The sequence below is a fragment of the Corvus moneduloides genome, chromosome 8 (genome assembly GCF_009650955.1).
Source record: "Corvus moneduloides isolate bCorMon1 chromosome 8, bCorMon1.pri, whole genome shotgun sequence".
In the NCBI taxonomy this organism is placed as follows: domain Eukaryota; kingdom Metazoa; phylum Chordata; class Aves; order Passeriformes; family Corvidae; genus Corvus; species Corvus moneduloides.
This window is the reverse complement of record NC_045483.1, coordinates 32921245-32944292: the sequence shown is the minus strand read 5'-3', so window position 1 is coordinate 32944292 and position 23048 is coordinate 32921245. Positions and strand designations below refer to the sequence as shown.

Below are 23048 nucleotides of genomic sequence, written 5' to 3'. Positions count from 1 at the left end.
AGCTGGCTGGGAACTGAGCTAAGCCCAGAGATGGAGCTGTTTTGGGGGCTTGGATATTTCACCTCCCTTTCCTGGAGAACTAACACTATTTTAGGAAACGCCAAATGATGGGAAGCTGGGGACCATCAGGAGATGGACCACTTCTGCCTCAGCTTAGTGGAGCACCGGCACAACACAGGAACCTTCCCAGGGTTGTGCCCATGCACCTCCCAGCCCCACGTGCAGGGAGAGGGACCCTGGGAGTGCTCCTTGGATGAGCCAGGAGGACTTGCAGCTTCATGGCACCTCACCACCAAAGTGGGGCAAGGAGAAGACCCAGCAGGGGCAAAGGCACATCCCAACCGCAGCATTACACAGCATTCCAACGTGAGGGCTGCCAAACTCACCATGAGCACCAGCAGCATTTGGTTGAGGGGCACTTCCTGCAGGCTCTGTACTCTTGTGATCAGGAAGGACAAGGCTTTCAGAACTCACACAGCAGTTCCTTACCTGCATCTTCTTCCCTTCTGCCATGGATTTGGCCATTCCTCCAGAGGATCATGTTCCCTGACCCATCCAGCCAAGCTCTAGGCACGGTTTGTACCTCTGCTCTGGCACAGCCACCTTTCCCGGCAACCAGCATGAGGCCCTTTGAATTTGCACTTCCCTATCCCAGCAAAGGAGTGTGCTGCATGGGACCGGAGAGAGCACAACACCCCAGCTGGCAAAGAGGGGGAGAGGTAGCTGTCCCAGTCCACAAAATCCAGTTATGTTTGAAAAACCCAGAAACTTCAGAGCCCTGCACACAGACTTCTCCCAGAACCAGTATTCCACAGCAGCTCAGCAACTTTGCCAGTGCCTGCATGTAGCTCCAGGGACCTCAGAGGGCTCCCTTCCTCACCTGGCAGCCTAGTCCATTTCCCCCAGCTCTTGCCCTTCAGCCAGGAGGTTTTCCCCAGTACCCTCCAAACCCCTCAGGGTGTTACATTTATTTTAACCCAGGAAGGTGTAGCCTCAAGCTGGGGGAAATGGTGCTGCTCCTGCTTTGCTCCAGCCGAGGGTTCTGCCCTGAACAGATTCCACTGCAGAGTCCCTGAGCATCCTGGGAACACTGCAGCAAAGCGATGCTCAGCTGCTGCCAGGAGATCCTTGTGCTTGCCCAGGCAAAACCTCCCATCCCAGCACCCGCGGTGCTGACCCACAAGGAATTTCCAAGCAGGGCTGAGCACTGTGGTGGGGGTGGGATCAGTAACCAGTACCCAATGCCCGGAAGGATGAGGCAGCTTTGTCCTGGCGTGCACATCCCAAGCAGGTCGGCTCCTCTCCCCCCCTTTCCAGGATGGCAGCTTTTAGCTCTTCATCAAGGACAAAACTTTCTACAGGAAAAAAGTACCTCCTTCAAAGAAGCACACTGGAAACGCAGAGGACTCCCACTTTCCTGAAGGGATTTAACAGCTGCCTTTGCCGAGGGCTCTTAACACTGCTGTGGGGCAAAATGTTATCCCTTAGAGCTGCAGAGACAGACTTCAGGCCAGGAGCTGAATCCAAACCCAAGCAGTACTTTCATCTGAGTGCAAAAACAGATGGAGCTGTGTCAGTTTTAAGCAGCACGATGGACTGAATGTAATTTTGACAAAACAAACAGCAGCGTGGCTCTCCCACTACAGATGAAGACACCGCTTTCTCGCCCCCTCTTCCCCAAAAGGCACAGACATTAAATGAGGATGTAAACCCAAAACACTCTTGTCCTTGTGGTCGAGGTGATCTCCCTGGCCCAGCACAACCCACAGGGTCCCAGCAAGTGAGAGCACCTGCCCTCTGCAGTTGAACACCCACCACATTATTTCTTAGCGAAAAGCAATTCCTGAGCCCACACAGGAACCTTTGAATAATCAGCTGGTGCAGAAAAGTTGTGAACATTGGGAAGTCCTATTGAAAAAAAGAGATTCAGGAACACAAATCCACAAAACAACTTTTAGCTAAATGGGCTTTAGATCTTAAACACTGATATTTTTACCCATCGAGGGAAATTAGCTCAACCCACCTCCGAGGCATGTTTCCCGGGTGAAGTTGCAACCAGCAGCTGTATCCCGAGTGTCCCTCTCTGCCTCACAAACAGATGATAATCACTGCAGAGGCTTGGCCCTATCGAGGGATGTCCTTGGAAGCTGTGCCTGCACAAAGGGGCTCTTGAAGCAGAGCAGGGGAAAGGGCCACTGAAGAAACCCTGGTACCGTATGGATGTAGAGATTTAATTCCCGGCGAGCAGAGATTTAATTAGTGCCTTGCGGTATGGCATATCCACACCACCAGAGGGAGATCTGCTTGGCCTGTCTCCTCCGGATCTGTGCTAGTTAAAAGTTTTTATTAAGTAGCGGCAGCAGCATATACAGCAGACACTGCGCACGATGCTCCAGCCGGGCACGCAGCTCACCAGCGTGCATCGCCCAGGTGCTGTGCCAAGTCTGTGTCTCTGTGGCCTCTAGTTACTTGAAATAGAGAGGTAAATCTCTTTTTCTAGCTGAATGGTGATGGAAAGCAGGAACACATGGAGCATGAACCACTGGCAGCTCACAGTTGTCAGAGCATTTTAAAATTATACTCACAGAATAATCCACAGTTCTGGGATTTTGTGGAGTCATCTCAGTCTTTTAAACAGCAGCCAAGGACCATTTTCTTAAATCAGGTTAAGGATGCATCTGTGAGGAGCAGCCCAGCTGTGGCTGCTCCTGCCAGGAGGACAGGGATTGAATTAGATCAGCATTCTTCACCCATCTGAAGTCAATTTTCTCATCAGCTCTCTGGAGAAGGCAGCTGAGCAGAGAACTGCTGCATCTCTCTCCTCCAGCCACCTCCCAAGAGGCATCATCCCTCCCTCCAGTCACCATGGGTATGTAAATCCAAGAGTTAATTTCCTCAGATCCGAGGGAATGGGAAGGGTCAATAGTTTTTGAATCAATCCATTATTAAACAAAATCACACAGGGCTTACTTTGTGATTGTCAGGGTGACATCACTCCCACCCAAATACTGTGAATGACAGTGAGCACTGGGGATGGCTGAAAATTCAGCACAGCCCATAAATAAAGCAAGTTGCTCCCTTGTATCCCCAAATACTCTCCCCATTACATTTAAACCACCTAAAATTTAACTATGCTTCTGTCACCTCCTGCTTACCTGGATATCTCATATTTCACACCACCACCACATTTACAAGACACTATTAGGTAAAAAAAATACTTTTGATATTTGTCATTCCCACCTTCCCAGCCCACTCTCCCCAACAAACCAACTTCAGCTTCAATTTTCCCACCCTTCCCCAGCAGTCAGCTCCGTCCTCCCAAGATGCTCCTCCTTTTCTCCTTCCTCTCTTTGTACACAAATCCACCCTTAAAACATATCTCGCTTCTTAACTTACTGGAACACATTATCCAAGACCGAGACGAGGAAAATTTGGGTGACAAGGACATGGAGCAATTAAGTAAGTAGTAGCCATGTGCAGGGCTCAACGCTAGAGTGTGCTGTGTAGGAAACGACCTCGCACTGCCCGTGCTAGACTGGGATCTCTCTTCCTAGAAACCACCAGGAACACCAAAGAACTGGATGAGTCCTTTTCTGGTTCCTGGAAGCCCATGAAGTTTGCTCAGAAATTCTTGGTGAAGGCAGTGAGTTAAGCAGCAAACGCTGAGTTTTGAAAAAAGCAGAAAAAAATGTCCAGGACAAGAACATTTTTAAAAACAACAGCAACAAAAAGCAGCAAGGAGAGAATAGTATCAGATATTGCCCTGTTTTTCTTAGTGGAGTGTTCAGAAAAGCAGAGATTTAGATTCAGGATATAAATCTGCTTTATTCTCATCCTGGCTTTGGTTTAATTGAAATATTATGATAATTAAGTTTTGCATTTTGCCTGCAGGCCTGGCTGGGGCTGGAGAGGCTGCAGAGAAATGCTCAGGACAAAAGAACACCAACAAAAACCCCAGAGCTCTTGGTAGACTTAGAGAAGCAAGGGAGGCACAGATGTTCAGTGACTCTCCAAAACCCCAGGCAGGCAGCACCCAGGCCAGAATCACAGCTCCTGCTATTTCTACCTTTTGATTTAGTGTTTGAGGGACAGGCTTAACTTATCTAAAAGAATAAAAAGCATTTTAAACAAAACCTATGTGCTTTTTTTTTTTTTTTTTAAGAAAAACAACTCATTGTTTTTATTTTGACAGTAAATTTTAGAAACATCTGACATACAGAACTCCAAAAAAATAGAAGGTCATAAATCATCTAGTTAATTCACTAACGGGGAAAAATACAGTACATCCAAGACTCAAACATCCTGTAAGTTTATACAAAAGCCAGACAGTAATAAACTGCATTAAAAAATATATCAAGCATTACCTGACCGATTTGACATTGGCATTTGCCCCATTATTAAAAGGCACAGAGGACTGAGCAATGAAAGCGATCAGCATCACATCCATTATTGTCAGTAAATTCATCATGATTAGCATAAAACTCCATTATTAAACACATTTAATATTCACCATGTAGATCGGTAAGAAATCTCTCTTCAAAGGAGTAAGAAAATAAAGTTGGAAAAGGACAAACACTTAAATACGACATCCCAAGACGCAAAGACACTTCCTAGAAATCGACGTTCATATCTTCCCAGAACAGATTTTCTGGCTGTGTTATCACTCAGCAATCACTCAAGAGGAGATTTAATGATCCACAGACCCACCCTCCGGCAGCGCCGCGATCCCGTCGGCAGCGCAGGGCCCTTCCGGTGTGTCCTGGGTCGCACCCACCGCCGGCTGCTGGCTGGTTCACCTCCCCACAGTCTGCAACAGGCAGCACGAACCAAAGCTGGTGGGTTTGCCTGGGTTTAGCTGCGTTTTGGGTTCCCCAAGTCACCCCGGGTAACACATGCAGCAGCCAGCTCCAGCTAACTCGGGGGCAGATCTGTGCCGCACATCTTCGAACAGGCTCTCGCTCAGCTTGTGCTCTGTGATGATGTCCTCCACCCGAGTGATGTACAGCAAGGACAGCAGCACTCCCAGGAACTGCGAAAGGAAGGGGCAGCCCCAGTCAGACATCACATGCAGCTTATTCCATCAGAGCATTAGAAAGTCCCAGTTGTCACAGCTAGGGGAGGACTCAAAAAAAACCCCAAGCAAAAGCAAATTACCTCACCAAATCCTGCAAAATATCACAGTGATGCTACTAAATTACCAGCGTGCCACCTCAGCTTATCAGTTACATTAAATTCTAAAAGAAAATGACAATTACAGTCAAATGAGATTTCACATACCGTAGCAACAAATCAGATGTTCCCTCTCACAGTTAACGCAGTGGCCCTCTCTTACCTGGGGCAGCAATATGCCGAGCAGCACGCCAGCCATGATGCTGTAGTTGTCCAAAAACCAAATGAGCACAGCATTCGTGCACCCTCGGACGTAGATAACATGCTGAACACTCAAGCGCTGCAAAATATCAGAGTAAGGGTTCAACAGGCAGTTCCACTGGTATGTGATACATGTGGCAACTCAAAGTTCAGGGAGGCAGATTTGCCTTCCCACCTCTAAACCCACTGAGTTTAACAAAGACTTCATCACTGATTCTTCCATCTGTTGTTAAGCTGTTCCCCACCTCAACAAATTACTCTATATTTTTAAGTTATTCTACACTTGAATAAGTTATTTCATTGTCTTAAACCTGTTTGTTGCAGCTATTTTTCTACAAGAAATGCGCCCAATTCTCATTTAAGACCACTTGGAAAGCAGAAAAGTCTCTCTTTAGCTTTCATCTCTGCTTCCAAGTTGAAAGTACAGCAGAGGAAAAATATAAATTGTGGACCAAGTGCTTTGCAAAAAGACCCTAAAAAGGGCAGGAACAAGAGGATCTCGGATTCAGTCCTGCAAGCTGTGTTGCTCTGTGACCCCAACCCATAATATAGAAAGCACTTGAGGCTGCAGAGGATCCTAAGCAGATGAATGGAGTAAAGTTAAGCATATGCTTAAGTGCTCCGTGTTAGAGCCCGGCTGGAGCGTTCAGATGATTAAGCCATAAATCAATGAATCTAAATGAAGATAAATTGTATTTAAAGATAACCGGTAATCCCAAAAACCAACAACCGAGGCTGGCATTGTGCTCCAAGTGCCTCAAATGAGCTGGGGAGAGGAGCTTTTTCAGACCAGCACCGCCCCCCCCCCGCCCTGCCCCGCCCCGCCCCGCCCCGCCCCAGCACTCCAAAGCCAGGAGTGGAGAACTCAGGGCAGATCCAATTACTGATTTCCCTTCTTAATCACTCCGCAATTATTGCCTTGAGCTGGCAGTCTCTCCTCTGGAGTCACTGGGGCTATTCCCAAAAGGGAAGGCTGAAGAAGGAGGCCCCCATCCCACTCCTGGAGGGAGGAGAAGGCAGCCAACACAACCGGGGAAGTCCCACTTCTCTTCCAGGAATAACTATTATAGGTTTAAAAATAAAACACCCACTACTGGGATATAAAATACTTAAGACACAGCTAAATTGGCTTTATCAATGCCAATTTTACTGAGAAACTTTAGCTTTTAATACTAAGAGCTTTCCCCAACTCAAGTCACTGCTTAAAATTAAGAAAGCAGCTTTTTGTGCATTAATTATGCAATTAACTTGGAGAAGTTGTCAACAAACAAGGAATCGTTGAAAATGCAAAAAAGGGAAGATACAAAAATCAAACAAGATTAGTTTTTTCTCATAGATAGAAATTATTCTGGGGAAAAAAAAACCATTTTAATTGCTGATTTAACTGCATGGCAGATTTAAGCACACAGAAGACAACTTTATAACAGACCAAAAAAAATGAAGAGAAGCAGCCCTCTCTGCCATGACGGAGTGGGCACTGGCTATGTTACCTCTTGGTCGATGGTTTTGTATCCGCACATAGTGTTGATAATGTCTGTCTGAAAAGAAAACAACAAATATTAACTGCAGCAGAAAACTAAAACCACAAAAATATTATTTTTACTCCTTTGTTCACCCAGCTCATGTAACAGCAATGGCAGGGTTATTTCCCAGTCTGATACCAGTTTATCCCAGCAGCCCCAGTGTCAGATTTAGTTAGAGCTCTACACGATTTTAGAGGAACGAGTATTGTCAGCGTGTCACAACACAAGACATTTGAACCATTTCTAGCCAACAAACCCAGGGTGGCACCAGCAACCAACACAAGCTATGACAGAGCTGTGACACAGCTGTTTCCACAGAATGAACAGCTGGATTTCATTTTAAAGCCTTAATAGCTAAATATATCTTATTACTAAAATCAGGGGTTAACACGGCCTTCATGCCAACACAATGACAAATTTAAGCTCGGAAATATCTTCAGTTTCAAATAATTTGCAATATTATGAATGCTTTTTACAAGACTAAATTCATTACAATATAATTTTATATGCCATTATATATATATGAATATAAAACTCATATATTTAAAAGAGACTGAGTGCTTGCATTCACCACATATTACTAATGCATTTTCTGTAGCCATGTAATGTCTTCTATGGGTTCTACCTTGAAAGCCTGGAAAAACGAACCTGAAAATACTGTCCACTTACAAATCATCCAACATAAAACCCACCAGCATAAAAGGAAGCAGCGAACAAAGCCAAAGACATGCAGGAAAATGAGAATATGTAAATGAGGAAAATAAAGCAGAACGAACCCTGCATTATTGATATACATTCCTAGAATCCTAGAATGGTTTAGGTTGGAAGGGACCTTAAAGACCATCTAGTTCCCACCCTCCTGCCATGGGCAGGGACACCTTCCAGTAGACCGGGTTGCTCCAAGCCCCGTCCAACCTGACCTTGGACACTGCCAGGGATGGGGCAGCCACAGCTTCTCTGGACAACCAAAAACAGTCCTTCAAAATTAAAACAAAATGTAAGAATGAAGATTTCTAAATGCTGGTAGCCTCTGAGCAGTAGCCTGGGGGTGCCAGGTCACCTTCCCAAGAAGGAAGAGGAATGTTTTCCAAAGATGGAAGACGGATGGTACAAAATGGCAGGAGTATCAGTCAGGGGCAAAGTTTTAAAGACCCCGAAAAAAGCTGAGCTCTCACCTTGAACGTGCAACTGTCTGACAAACAAGGTTCAGCACATTTCTAGAAGAAAAAGCTCAGACTGTTCCACGGGGCTGTTGGGAAACTGTGTGGGGTACCTATCTGCCAACCACAGGTAATAAATACACTTGGAAGTCAGTATCAGTATTAGGCACCAGCATGCTGCGTTGGCTGTGAGTGATTTCATGTTCCCAAAACTGCTGAAGCCTGACTGACTGACACATGGTCACTCTGAAAATATGTGACCACAAGGAATGCAGTCCCACCATTTAATCTGAAACACAGAATTTGCTAACAGGACATTGTGGCATAAGCAACTGTATGCAGAGGAGATAAATGCATTGAGAACAGAGGATTATAGGCATTTGGGACTACCTTCTATCTGCTACACTAGTGTAAGTCTTTAATAAATAATTTGACTTAAACAGTTCCTTTAGAGTCCCCCCAGTATGAGCTGGCTCATGTTAGCAAAAGGCTTTTACAGAGGATCAGAATCCAGCCACCAACATTAGCGGGAGTTTTCCATGACTACAAAACCAATGAGTAATCACAAACCATATCTGTAGCTTTGCAGGACAGAAACCAGCCTGTATTTGGACAGATTTGTCAAACATATAAGACTGATGCATCTTCTGGTTGTTTTTCCCCCAAGGCAGCCATGCACACAGCCCTGGTGCTGGTGTCACCGTGCTGCACTGCCCAGACTCCACATGGCACAGCAACAGCATCCCCCTGCTGCAGAGCCACTAGCCCTCACACACTGCAGCATCTGGAGGAACTACACTTCAATTTGGGGCTTCTCCTTGCCTTTCAATTAACTTCTCTGAGCTTAACACTTCATGGGCTACAAGCAGCCTAATCCCCCCATCCCCAGCTGTCAATGAAGCATATGGAGAATATACTCCCCCTTTTTCCTTGAAGAAGTTTTTATTTCAGTGCTTTCCCTTTTCTGAAGGCAAAATCCTGAGTTGTTCTGCTCCATGCAGCTGCAGATCAGCAGGTACTACTTTCACACACACACACTTCTTCCTCTCAAACACCTAAGACTCAAAGCATAACTGTTTAGCTTTGGTTTCTGAGAATAAATCAAAGCTCATTGCAGATTTAAACAGACCAATTCTCACACACCAAAAATGTGTAAGCATACGTAATAAACACCCTCCTATGATACACATTTCTCAGCAACACCTAGCAGGGTTACTGACACAACCATCGCATTTATTTTTCCTTTTTAAAAATTAAACAGCCATGCTCAAGGCAGATGTTGAAAGGGCAGCCCAAACCAGGCAGCAGCAGGATACCCATCATGAGCTCTACTCTGACATACACCGAATCTCTCTGACTCGTGTTCAGACCAAAGCCCAAAACCCAGTGAGACAGGGACTGCCCGTACTGGAGTAGTTGAGGAACAGTTGTTTATCAAATTCAGCATTATATGCACCCCTCAAATGAAGAGCAGTGAATTACAAAATTTAATTAAAACACATTTACATTAAAATCAATGCCTGCTCCTAGGTGCTGTCAGCACCAGTTAGTACCAGTTCATCACAGACTGAGAAACTGGTCCAGACTCCAGTCCTTAAAGGATTTTAGAGGCAGGTAGTTCTCAAGGATGGGTTGGGGCAGACCTGTGCCCACAAGCATGCCCTGACTCTGAGGTCAGTTGCCCACATTTTTTGATTGTTCTGGAGATGACAAGGTCATTCTGTTTGGTTTTTAATTCACACAGTAGCTGGAGCACATAACTCTGACCCGCACCCACAGCAGCAATCAGGTCCCAGGCTTCCCGGCAAAGCTGGAGCAGCAAACCCTGGGGAAAACACCAGCAAAACTGAATTTTAAGCAGCTTGGGTTCAGGCAAGCCATGAGATTAGAGGAGCACCCAATATCCCTTCTGGGGCTGGGAAGTGAGTCACTAAAATGGACCACAGCCAACACATCTAATCCATTATTTTCTCCTTTGCAAGCTGTCAAGACCCACAGATCCACTAGGGGAGGGAAGGACCCATTTTCCTTCACTTCTTACCCCAGACTTCTTAAGTCAGGTACCTTCTTAAGTGAACACCAGAGATGCTGAGATGCTGGGATTTACCTTATTTCTGATGCAGCAAGTGTAGGGCACCCCACAGGCCAGTGGTCCTGGAGCTGCACAGTTGTGGTACACGTTTTGGGACCAATCTCTATAATCTTCCCCACCACAGCACTTAAACTGGATTAAAAAAAAAAAAAAAGATACAAAACTCAATGATCTTAAAGGTCTTCTCCAACCTAAATGGTTCTATGGTTCCAAAAAGAAAAGGAAAAAAAAACTTTTATCTTAAACTCTTTGAATAAGTAGAAAACAAAGTAAGAATAAAACAATTTTAAAAACCCTGAGCTACCAAAAACTTCTTTTGTTTTATCAGCAAGGCATGTATGAATGCATATCATAAATACAATTTAAAAGAATTAAAGATATAGGTAATATTCCTCTGTCAGTCATTGAACGATAACCCAGAGTGCCAGAGCAAACTTGGTGCTAAGTTCCACCTTCCATATTTTCTGAGTTGAAAAATTATCTTTCCAGGTCTGGACATCATTAAGCAATGTTTTTACATTGACTCTATCTTGACCTGTAATCTACCTCTGCAGTTGTTTTCAGGATTATGACTACATTTCCAACTGGGCCTAAAAGACAAAAGCGTTGCTATAAGGCACAAATTAATCTCACCAAAACACTGTGGGTGTAATTTAGAAGAACTGAAATCCAGCAAACAAATACTGTAAAATTACACTGACTTAATATAAATATTCTCTTTATACTTTAAACAAAGGGAAAAGGAGGAATTCATTTAATCACTAACGTACATTCGCTGTACGTATCCATAATTTTGGGCAGTGCATGGAAACTTTAAAGCGTTATGAAGTCTAATGACAAAATTTCCTCAGGATGGTCTGCTTTTGACAGACTTTCCATGCTAACTTTGTTTTTCAAAGCAGGCTGCCATCTCCATAATGATGTCCTAGAGTATATGTATCACTTCCTAAGTCAATTTTTTTTAATAATCACTACTTGGCACGGTCACAGACATCACATGGGCCCTGACATCACATTTCTGAACACGTTTTGCTTCTTCTATGGTCTCTGAACTGCATGGCAGATCTCTTTAATAACCCAATAAACATTTCAACAGACTAGCCTTATTAAAAAAAAAAGGCTGTGAGCCAACGCCACGTGCCATTACGTAATGCTCAGCTGGGCTCACCACAATTCCTGAATTTTAATTACAGGTAGATACTCTTCCACTGGTATTTCCTCCCAATAACCACCTCGTCGAAGAGCTCTCTGCATGGCCTCAAGCAGCCACACAATGGCCCAGGCTGTAACAGCCTAAATGCCACCTCACCTCTCTTTATCCAATGCCTCCTGTTAACAAGAGGCTTCTCAATGTCTTAGACCAGCCAGAAACGCTTAGTGCAAGGCCGTGGGTGGACTTTAGACTGAATTTGTCTGAATCCAGCTGTGGGGCCCCTATAAACCTAGAGGTTTGTAGGATCTGACCTTGAGCATCTGAATTGCACCTGCCAAGGCAAAAGCTGCATTTTGGCCCTCTCTTTTTGCAGTGAGGTAAGAGGGTTTTTAATCCAGCTGGAATGCTGGATGAGCCCTGACCTCAGCAGCAACACCATAAGAGATGACACACGAGATCTCATCCCCCTCATCAGTAACAACTTGATTGTCACATCACTGGAAAAACTCAAAGCTGTGGCTGAGTTAGTCCAAGGAAAAAAAAAAAACAGCAAACCTGCTTTTGAACAGAATCCATGATGTTCTTGAAGTCTAAATCATCATAGTAATTCTCAATTCCTCTTCTAATGTTATCGTTCAAAAATTTGATTGTCTAAAATGCAAAAGGAAAACAAGATTTATGCGTTGCACAATGGGCGCATGGGCTGGAACAAAATTAGAAGAGCATGATAAAGTCACAAGTGTAACTGATGAGCACAAAAGAAAAGGTGCTTTTTTGGCCTTTTTTTTAGAGGAAAAAACAAAACACTAGTTAAAAACAAACCTTAGCACAACCCTGCAGAGACCAACCATCTGTTTTATAGAAGCAGCCTCCCTGCTGGGTTTGGGCTGGGAAGTGCCAGCAGTGCGACTCCTCTCATTGCTGAGACTCTCCAAGCATCTCCCAGAGATGGTCCCATTATCCCCAGGCATGATCCCTCCCACTGGGCACTGGGGACCCTCACCATCTTTTGGGTGACAGAGCAGTGGGTTTGGGTGCTGGATCTTGGCACTGTGGTCTGCACCACGCCCTGAGCGACAAGGCTTGACTGTGTCACCACCATGAATTTTATTTTCCATGAATTTTCCATTAATTTGATTTTTCGAAGAGTCCATAATTGCCAGATGGAGAGCTTTATTCCACATTAAGTGGAAAAAAAGGTGTATCTGTATGTTTTACAGTGGTTGTTTTGAGAAATATGGCAGTGGGGCGATGGCAGATACAAAATGGCATCTCCTCAGCATGGCATATTAGAAATTAAATCAACAAAGTGTTTTTAAAGTTCAGAAGATGAGTGAAAAGAAAAAAAAGAGCATTTAGTTTTCAAGATCCAGCACAATCTCAGCACAGCAAAACCAGGGACTAATCATAACCAGAATGTAACAACTTTTCTTTCAATCCAGCTGCTGAAATGGACAAAGTTAAAGCCTTACAGGTCAGAAAACCTGAAATACACCCACTCATCTTCTCAGTATTACAAACTGCAACACTTACAAACTAACCAGAACAAAAAGGATTATTGCATCAGTGACAAGAAATAACACGGGACCCTCCTAACTGGTCAAGAACCTCATTTAGTCTCTACAGATTTGAAAAGGAAGTAGAGAAAGGAATGGGAAAAATGGATGAGACATGCAAAACAAATAGAACTTAAATAGAGGCTACTACCCTAGCATCCATAAATGCTTCCTTGCCCTCCCTACACTGACCCAAACTTCTCCATTAACCTTGAAAAACAAGGAGAGAAACCTGTCCCTAAGCACAGCTGTCCAGCTATAAATCAGAGCATAGCAATCTAGTACTTGCCATAGTGAATACATTTATGTTTTAAAGCATTTCTAACTTTAAAAAATAGTCTGCTGCTTTCTGTGCAGAAAAATCAAGGATTTAACACAGTTATAGCGTGCTTGTCAGTGATGGAGTCTCCTATATAAGTTAGTTATGTTGCTTATGGATGTGGGCAGGGAAGAGCTGTCCTTTAACTGAGGCAAAACATTTTGACCACTAACAAACATCCATCCAAGTCCATCTGGAAACTTCCCAAATCAGCAGTCAGACCCAGACGGCAAAGCAGAAGAAAGCATTTTTTCATACACGAAGAGCTGGAAACTCATTTTGCCTGTATTACACATTTGTAGTTACCAGATTTTCTCCAAGTTCTTTAATCCAGAATTCATCTCCAGAATGGTGGCAAACCCCACCATTGCTGAACCCTGAAGACTCTGTCTGGAAAGTCTGGACCTGTCTTCAGACCTCTATCAATTAGTGCTCAGGTGACAACTTGAACAGCTGTTATTTAGCATAGCTGAATGACATCAAAACCTAAAGCAAGCAGCTCACCTGGTTCCTGAAGATCAGGGCCACCACTCCGCCTGTCAGCTCGATCAGCAAGCAGATACCAAGGATGTACATGAACTGCAGGAAAACAAGTGCAAGTGAGTCATTAGACAGAACAACTCCAATTACTCTTTCAATTAGTGCTCTTACATCTAGCATTCAATTGCCAACAGACTTGGCTTTCAGCATGGCATTTTAAAGGAAAATATAAAATTATGGGGTTGTTTTTATAAAACTGTCAGTGTCACAAGAAAGCCTTTTTTCCTCACTTAAACTGTTCTGGGCTTTGCCCAATTGGCAAGCACATTATTCTTCTGCTTTGAACAGACTCAAAACCATTAGATCTAATTACCCTGCCAAGATACTCCTTTCCACAACAGCATCCCAGAGAAACACATTGATGGACTGCTACAAACCACACCAAACTTCATGATTTTATGTCCCCTACAAAACCAGTACTTACCTGTTAGCTTCCAATTAGTGGATTAAGCAGCACCTTAGGATAATCCAAACCTACCACATTGCCAGTGCTAAATCAAAGCAAAATTCCAGGCTTTGTACCTTTTAGTGCTTCCCAAATTTATTTACCTGTGTATATACACGTGCTCACAAATGCACTCACACACAACCATGTGTGCATCCATGAGTGCCCACCAAAGCGTGTGTAAAATGTGAAAAATATGAAGAAATCCACAGCACCGTGAGAGAGCTGCAACATGCCAGTACTTTAAACGTTTTTCCAACCCTTCAGGCATAGAAGTTGGGCATTATGTGAATTCAGGTCTGCTGTGTAACAGTGAACTGCATCAGGTGTGAAGTTTTATGATCCCTCACCTGAAAATAATCCCTAATTCTCCCCTCTGAAAGCTGCTTTAACTTCCGTGTGCTCAGTGTCAGTGTCAGGAATTCACCAGACAGGTATCTTTTCTCCTGCTAAATCTGGAATCAGCCTGGGAAGCTGGCACCAGGGACTTGCTTTGTTGAATACCCAGCTGGGTTTGCTACCAGAATGGGAACAGAAAATGTTCCCGGCACCTGACACACCACCACGCTCAGTGGGAAAGGAGCCTAAGGAGGGGCTCTCAGTAAAATTCCAGTATAACTTCAAAATCCATGGTTATTTCTGGCTTTGCCCTCCATAACAAACCACGTATTTAGCACTTTGTTAGACTGAACTGACATGACAAGGCCAGGCTGGGCTGTGTCTTGAGCAACCTGATCTAGTGGAAGACGTCCCTGCTCACTGCAAGGGGGTTGGACTAGGTGGCCTTTAAAAGGTCCATCCCTTCCAACCCAAACTCTCTGTGATTCTATGCAGGTGAAAACTAAGTTTGCACACTTTAATTTTAATTAGTCACACATGCAGCTTCCATCTGCAACCACAGCGTTACCCAGGAATTTCCCTAAAATTCACCTTTTCAGAGGCACTGGGGAAAAAAAGCACGTCCCTTTCATTTCACCCTCAGGGCTCTTCTTGCAAAGGCCCGAGCTGCACATCTAACTTTGAACACACATTTCTCCATCTCCCCACTCATTCCACTTCCCAGGGGAGGACAGACAGACTCCAGCTACACCGGCCTGCCGGACGTCAGCCTGAGCCAGGCTTTCTCTCTTGAGCTACTTCCTCTGGGTTGAAACAAGAAGCCAGCATCAACTGGTACGTCAACAGCTGAGTTTGCACAAGATACACACCGACTGATAATTCACATTCCTGATTATTTTCCATAAAACCTTAACTACTGGGAAGCTGCTTTACTCAGCACTGGGCTCGGACTCTGGCTGGTTCTGTTGCTGGCAAGACCGAATGTTGCTGCTCCCTGATGGAGGGACCACGGCCACTAAATTCAGATTTAATTAAAATGTTTTAAAAAGCAACTTCAGTAAAATACTTTTCAATGCAGACACAGTTCTGGATATGAATTCAGAGGACAGTGAAAAGCAAAAGCAACAAGCCTCAGAAAGTAGGAACAAAAATCCCAACACTTACTGCTTGCAGAAGGCATAAATTATCTCTTAGAGAAGCCAGTACACCCACAAAGGATACCAGGAACATTATAATGCCCAAAAGTATTAAAATAATTGCTGGGGCTAGAAAGGCACTTTCTAGAGTTTTGTACTTCTGTCTTTCAATTTCTGCATAAATCCCAACAGCAAGGACGAGGGCTCCAATCACCTGGAAGAGAAACAGAGGAGAGCACGGATGTTACTCTTTCTCACAGTAAACACAGAGGTGACAGGTTGTGAATACACAGGATTCATTATAAACAATGAAACTCCCAAAGCAGAAGTTTGGATCAAAAAAATTTTAAAAACCTCAAAGACTAAAGCAGAAAAAGAGATGAGTTGGGAAAAAAATGAAACTTGCTCATTTCAAAAACATATTTCATCACGTTTTAACATTCTGGAAGTTAAACAAATCAAAATGTACATCACTGGCTGAAATGTAATTTATTGCCACCTGAGATCACATATATTACGTATATGAGCAACTGCCACGGCATTAATGACCCTGCTCTGCGTGTCTGTTTGTCTTTCTCTGTGTGTGTGTATAAACATATAGAAATATATATGTGTCTCTAAAATAACACAGTTTCTAAGCTGGTCTGCAAGCAGCCTATCTGTCCCTTCGTATTATCTCCTATTGCATTTAGGCTCAGTAAATACAGTCGGGTATTTCCTATACCTCCACTCCTCCTGCCATCAGGGGAAAGGCACCAGATAAAAAACTAAAAAAAAAAACCAACCCAGGTTTGAAATTATGTCACTTTCTTGAGCAACTATCAGATAAAGCTGACAAGTGAAATAGGAAGAGACATATTTCATTTAACAAGGTAAAGCTATTTCAATCAAAATAATTAATTAAGTTAAAATCATTTGGTATTAAAACTACGGTGTGCTGCAAATCACTTTGAATTATGCTGAGTTAATTAAAATTAAAAATAGCCCACAATACTTAATCACAAAAATTGCAGTGGAAAAACCTTCCTGCCGACTCCAACAGCCAGACACATCCTCAGGGAAGAGACCAGACAAAAATCAATCATTTTGGCAACCTGATAAACAACATTCCCCTTTCCTGACCTGACATTTCCACAGGAAACACGAGTCTGCTCTCTGCACACCAATGCTTCTTAACTATGCTTCTTAATTTTTAATTTCACTCCTTAGTTTTGGGTATGACACACTATAACCCGGACAAAGGGCTAGAGGGACCCATAATGTGAGTTACAAGTTCATGAGCCAAACAGGTGAAATACTTTTTAAATTATGAGATATGTTAAAATAAATAACAACTTACTGAAAGTTCTTGATTTTCTATGGGAATGAAAAATAACACCAAAGGACAATATGGAGGGAATGCCACCAGCTTGTCATTTAAAGAGAAAATTCTCAGAAGGGTTCATCCATTAAAAGTAAATATACTGAAGCTATTTTAAAAGCAACTGAAAATTTGACCAAATTGAGAGGAACCCCAAAACCAGATTCTCCTGCAAACACTAAAGTGCCACTAACAACAGTAACTCTTGCCTGGTAGATCCCTTGCTTAAAAAGTAAAAAAGCCAAACACTGGACATAAACCTCAAGTATTAAAGCTTGATAGGGATGGTCAGAATTTCAGGAGAAATTCTTGTTGTTTCAAGACGAGAACTTTTTACTGAAATGTCTTTTTCTTAACCTTAGTTTTCTCATCAAAGCATTAAATTTCAAGGGGTTTTTGACTGAAAGGTGCCTGTAAGTAAAATACAAGATACTTCCTACTTTAAGAGCTTAAGATACATAAATGCATCTTTATGTACACATATCTTCACCGCTTTTCACTTCCATTTTTGCCCCCACACCCTCCAAGATTTAGGCTTTCATTACCTTCTATTTTTTTAAGCATTTAATAAAAATCTTTTAAACCTTTAATATGGTCAAACCAGCAGCAGCAATTATTTATGGCAAGCAGATGTGCTAACCCAGAAGTCATCCCTCGAAGTCTCTTCTCCGATCTGTGCTCTCCCTTCCTGTGCCTGGAGGTGGGAACACAACTCTTACATCGGGAATCCACTGACACACAGACTGTTTACATCCTGCATCCTTCACAACAGCTCCCAGCTTGGCAATTCCAGCTGCGTACACCGGAAACATCAACCGCCCTTGACTCACATTAAATGAGCATCCACCAGCAAATACCAGGGGATTTCTCAGGGGCTTTTGCATGCACAGAAGCTGCTTTCCCAAGAGAAAAGAGAAGCATTTATTTATTTATAAGCAGAGGCATTAACCCTGTATTTACAGTTCTTTTTCTTAAATAAAGCTCAACAACAGCACCTTCTGTTTAAAATGCTGGATTTTGTTTCAGCTGGGCAAGTAAATTACATTACAGCCCCATTCACCAGCAAGAGTTGTCTGGAAAAGTTACAGTGACAACTAGTTTTTTAAAAAGCCCTGGGTGACAGGGGAAGACCACAAGGCCTGTAGCAAACATCCCCTCCAACACTCCCAGCAATCCTTTAATTTTCTTTCTGCTTTGGATAAGGCTGATCTTTAGTTCCTGGTGGTTTAAAGCCATCCTGGGGCCTCAAATCTGGGCGTTCATCACTCATAACGTACCAGAGGCACAGCAACAGCAGGGAGGGAATTGAATGAACTCAGCATCCAGCAGGTCAAAGCCCCAAACAGCAGCAGAACATCACAAACCACCCAATGTTCAAGCAAGCCAATACTCCCACAGCCAAGCTTTACTTCTATTTACACTAATCAAAGAAAAAGAAACAAAAAACAACAAACTCAGCAAGAATAACAGTGCTGAAAAGAGAATGAGGCGACTGACATTTACAGCTGATGAGATCTGCTTCGCTAAGCTGGAATAAAAGAAAATTCTGAGAGCGAAGCCCACACGCCTCACACAATCCAGCGTGTGCTCGGCCCCAGCGCCAGCAGGATGCTGCCCAGCGCCAGCCTTCCCAGGGAAATTCCCCGTCATTCCCCATCCTTCCTTTCCCCTCTCGCAGCCCCCATCCTCCCCCCTCCCAGAGCAAACCATCTCCCTGGCACAGCCAACAAATGGAAGCTCTTGCTTGTAAACGAAGGCAGAGCATTGAAAATCCAGAGCAAGCAACTACAAAGAGTAAATAAAATCCTCAGGCTGCCTGAAAGAGGCTTTGTCCTCCGAGGACACTCTGAGAATGGTTTCAGAAGGGCCCTTTCTCTGCCACCAGATGAATGTTTACATCCCACCACCAAGGGCCCTTGCTGTCGGCAGAAAACGCAGAGCAGACAACGCACACGGTCCTTCAAGAAGGACATGCTGCGAAAAAGGGGTTTGAAAAATAACAAATTTGAATTTCTCTTTTCTAAAACTCACAACTGCGAAATAGCTGTGGAGGAGCACGAGGAGCGCCAGGAGCCTAAACCTAAGGGTTGGTTTGTCTGCTAAGACAGACAAAGGATAGCCAAGATCCTGAAAAGCCTGAATTACACCTGAACACTTTGCATTTCAATCTTTGTTCATAAAATCATAGGTTGAATCTGACACTCACTATCAAACTTGCAGGATCTAAGCCTCTTCTCCCACGCAGCAAAGCAAAAGCCTTATGTTTCCAACTGGTAAATACCATGTCAGACAGAAACAGACCAGCCAAACTAGAACTTAAGCAACGTTTAAAGTGAAAACGCCAGAAAGAAAAAACCCTGCCTGAGCACCTCTGACATCAGCACCACCTGAAGCCAGCATGTTCCCAATACCCTAGAGACTGAAAAAAAGCACCTTTTAAAATCACGGTGCTTACAGAGAGTACATGCAAAGAGCCCCAGGGGCTCCATCCAGCCCACGGGGTGCCTGGTGTGGATTTACCACATGTCAGAAGTCGGTGGTCACAGTCTGGACCCATCATCTGGGACTTTCTGGCTTTACCAAACATCTGGATGAGGACAGCAAGTGCCACACATCTGTAAACTCTGAAGCGTGGCAGCCTCACCCTGCGAAGGCTCAGGAGAGGACATACCCAACACACCAAGGAGTGACGTTGTAGGGCAAAGGCTCTATTTTCCCACCTCCCCTGCAGGAGAGAGCTGCATTTTAATACGCACATGAATGATTTTTACCTGCCAAACTTCCAACCTCTGCAAGTCCCCATCCGCCAAAACCAGTTTGTCAGTCCCTCGGGAAGGACGGGGCGCTGCACCCACAGCCACGGGTGTGACACCCGCGACCACGGGCGTGACAGCCGCCACCTCAGCCGCGGAAACATCCATCTATTGCTACACCCCGGAGCCTTGCGCAGGGCGGACCGCGCTCCCCGCGGCACCGGGGTGTGGGACTCCCCGCTCCGAGCCGCGCCCCCCGCACACCCGGAGCGCCGCTCACCCAGAAGGTGGTGGAGTAGGTGATGAGGGTGAGCTTGAGGCAGAGGTAGGAGAGCCGCCCGCAGTACCGCGCCTGCTCGGGGTCCCCCGCCGCCATCCTCCCGCGGCACCTGCCGCTGCCGCCGCCCCGCCGGGCCCTCCGCCCCTTCCCGGCCGCCCGGGAGCGGCCGCCCCGACGGGCGGGCCCGGGGGCGCCGCCGCTTCCGGCAGCGGGGCCGGGCAGCGGCACGCACGGACAGCGCGGGGGAAACGTCGGGAGCGACTGACGAGCTCTGGCTGCGGCTTCTCCTTTCGTCTTTTTCTCCTCTTCGCTTTTTCTCTTCTTTTCAATTTCCTCGGCAACATCCCGGCCACTCGGTCGGGATTAGCCCCGCAGCTGAGGCGTCAGGAGAAATAGATCTGGCTGCTCCAACAGGAATGTCGCAGTGCTGCCAGAGCCCTGCACGCATCCCCAGACCTCTGCCATCGCCATTAAAACAGCCGGGACAAAAATACAGCCATGGGAAGCTGCTGCATGGACGCTCAGATTTTTGGTCGAGCATCCAAAACCATGGCAAAGCAGAATCCCTACACCCTACACCAGCACGAGGAGGCATTACCAGGGCATTTACCTCTCTTTATGTCACCCACGCGATTGCACATGCAAAGAGGGTCACGTCCTGCCAATAACAACAGCTACTGGGCATATTGCACCGGCCACGTTTTGTGCCTGCACCGACGTTCATCCACGTCCCGCTGCTGTGACAGTGGGTCGGTGTTGGATCTGACACAGCGATCATGAACTGCAAACGCCATTCATGCCTCCGAGATGAAATAAGCCCTTTCAAGCCCGCAGTACTGCACTCCTGTCCCACAAAGGGCTATTTTCCCCCGGGGAAAAAAGTCTCATTCAAAGTGGCAGACAACTGTCACAGAGTTGGTTGTTTCATCCTGGCCCAGAGCAGAGACAGATGGCATTGAAAATCAGTGTCTGGTGTCAGAGGAGATGAAGTGGGGCAGCATTTATCCTTAAGTTACCTAGCAAACAGACTGGAAAACCTCTGAGCTGTGTATGAGAACTGTGTAAATGTTCAGTCACACATCATTTCTTTAGGTCATACAATACACCAAAACCCCGTTTATAAAGGCTAAAAACAATCCCTGGATAATTCTATTATTAAAAGTACCATTGCTATTGCATGCAGTGCTACTACATTCTGCTTCTGGAAAACAATCCAGCCCAGGACACTCCCAGCAACAGAATAGCTCTTCACCGCTAATGTCTCTGACAGTAATACAATGTACTAAAGCATTCACTCGCTAAAATATCAACAACTTCCATTTTCAAAGAGATTTGCAAATATCCCTGACACTTAGCAATGGCAGGCTGGAAATCTCATCACATATAGTTGCTGGGAATTAGAGTCTGTCACATGGTCTTCATGTCTCATGGGCATCATTCATATCCAAGCATGTTCCTGTCAGGCATCCTCCTCGTTTGAGTATTTAACTAAATTCATTGTTCTGGTTTGACTTTTTTAATACCTTACCTTGTCATTTGTGCTGATTCCTGCACATGAAATTTCAGGACATGTCCTACTGGATGGGGAAGCTGAGTAAAGCTGTGCCTGTTTTCATGTTGTTTTCCCTCTGAACTGAGCCAATGTATCAAAACAGGTTTCTGTTATGAAACTGCATGAAAAAAATTGAGTAATCCCTTTCTTTTCCTGAATCCCAGACTTCGTCTACACAAACGGCAAGATTTCTGGACACAATTATAGTTTAGCAGCAAATGCTGGTTAAACTGTTATGAACTGCCTGAGGGTCCGTCATGGCTGTGTTCTCTCCCCTCAGCCCAGTGCAGCACAGGGCTGCAGTTTTCCAACCAAGAGCCTGGCAGATTGTGCATTACAGTATCTGCTCCTGGGACCATCCAACAGCTCAACTAGCGGTGGTTTTGTTTTGTTAATATTTGTGATATTAAAGATCAGTAACCCTCACATTTCCTCACTCATCTCCAGGGGTTGTCCTAAAGACAGTCACCTAAAGCTATGGACCTCAGAGCATTTGACCCAGGGCTTTAGGGGCTCTGCAGAAAGGAAGTGAACCACAGCTAGCCGGGCACCAAACCATGTCAGAAAGACCCAAAGCCTTTCAGTGCTACCAGAGGCATTTTTGCTGCTTCCTTCCATCCCACATCTGACTGATGAAGTTGCAGGCCAGCTGCACTTTGTCCCACCCAAGGTGGATGCTCATGGTCCTCACATCCTGCTCTCAGAGCTGTTCCCTGAACAAAGGTTCTTCCTCCAAAAGCAGAGTCCAACTTGCAAAACAATTAAAGCCTCTACTGCCTACATTACCTGGTATTATGTTTCCAAAACACCCCTTAATCACCCTTCCTGACCTTGCAGACCCGCATCTTTTGTTTGCATCTCTCACCCTTTGCTCAAACCTGGGATTGGTGACTCAGCACGGTAACTTTTGGCCTTGACAATCCTGCCCATAATAAAAGCAACAGTGAAACCAGCCAAACCCAAACCCCTTGCTCTCAGACAGTCCCTTTCTCTGGTATAACTCCAAAACCACTGGTGAGGCAGGTTTACCCACTGTCTCAGGCAAATGCGACTTCCCTGAGGAATCTGGAGCCAGCCTGTGTCAAAAATTGCTCCAGTTTTCAAGTCAAAACTCTGATAGCACACACTAAATCGCTGGCTGGGCTCCAGGATGATAACCTTGTCAATGCACAACCAGCAAACGAATAAAAGGTGTGGGTGTGGATATAGGAAAGCAAATCCCTCCTGACTCATATGATGAAATGTTGACCAAAGGGTGGCTGCTCTTCGATTATCACCTGAGTAACAGATCAGGGACCGGGGCAGATGGTTCAGAAGAAGGTTCCTAAGAAACCTGAGCACCTTGACCATCTTCAAAGTCAGCCGAGAAAGGTTGCAGCTTCACCAGTGAAGGGTAAATAAGTGCAGCCCTTTTTCTAAGTGATTGCTTGTGTTCTACCTTCCGTAACTGATAAAGCACTTTAGTGCACT

The 23048-nt window shown here is 44.8% G+C and overlaps 1 protein-coding gene across 3 annotated transcripts; it reads right to left on the bottom strand.

The window, feature by feature from the left end:
* Positions 1–4162: 4162 nt before the first annotated feature.
* TSPAN15 (tetraspanin 15) lies at positions 4163–20163 on the bottom strand. Of its 3 annotated transcripts, none has more exons than XM_032115671.1 (8): positions 20027–20163; positions 15662–15847; positions 13678–13752; positions 11854–11949; positions 10161–10277; positions 6861–6908; positions 5333–5449; positions 4163–5029 (listed from the first exon to the last, which is right to left on the bottom strand). In XM_032115671.1, exons 1-8 carry the CDS (start codon positions 20120–20122, stop codon positions 4877–4879), a joined length of 888 nt encoding a protein of 295 aa, XP_031971562.1. In that variant the 5' UTR covers positions 20123–20163; the 3' UTR covers positions 4163–4876. The 3 variants fall into 3 exon arrangements, with proteins under 3 accessions (XP_031971562.1, XP_031971560.1, XP_031971563.1); XM_032115669.1 differs by lacking the exon at positions 20027–20163 and adding an exon at positions 19765–19988; XM_032115672.1 differs by lacking the exons at positions 4163–5029; positions 5333–5449; positions 6861–6908; positions 20027–20163 and adding exons at positions 7824–9108; positions 19765–20005.
* Between the last annotated feature and the right edge of the window lie 2885 nt (positions 20164–23048).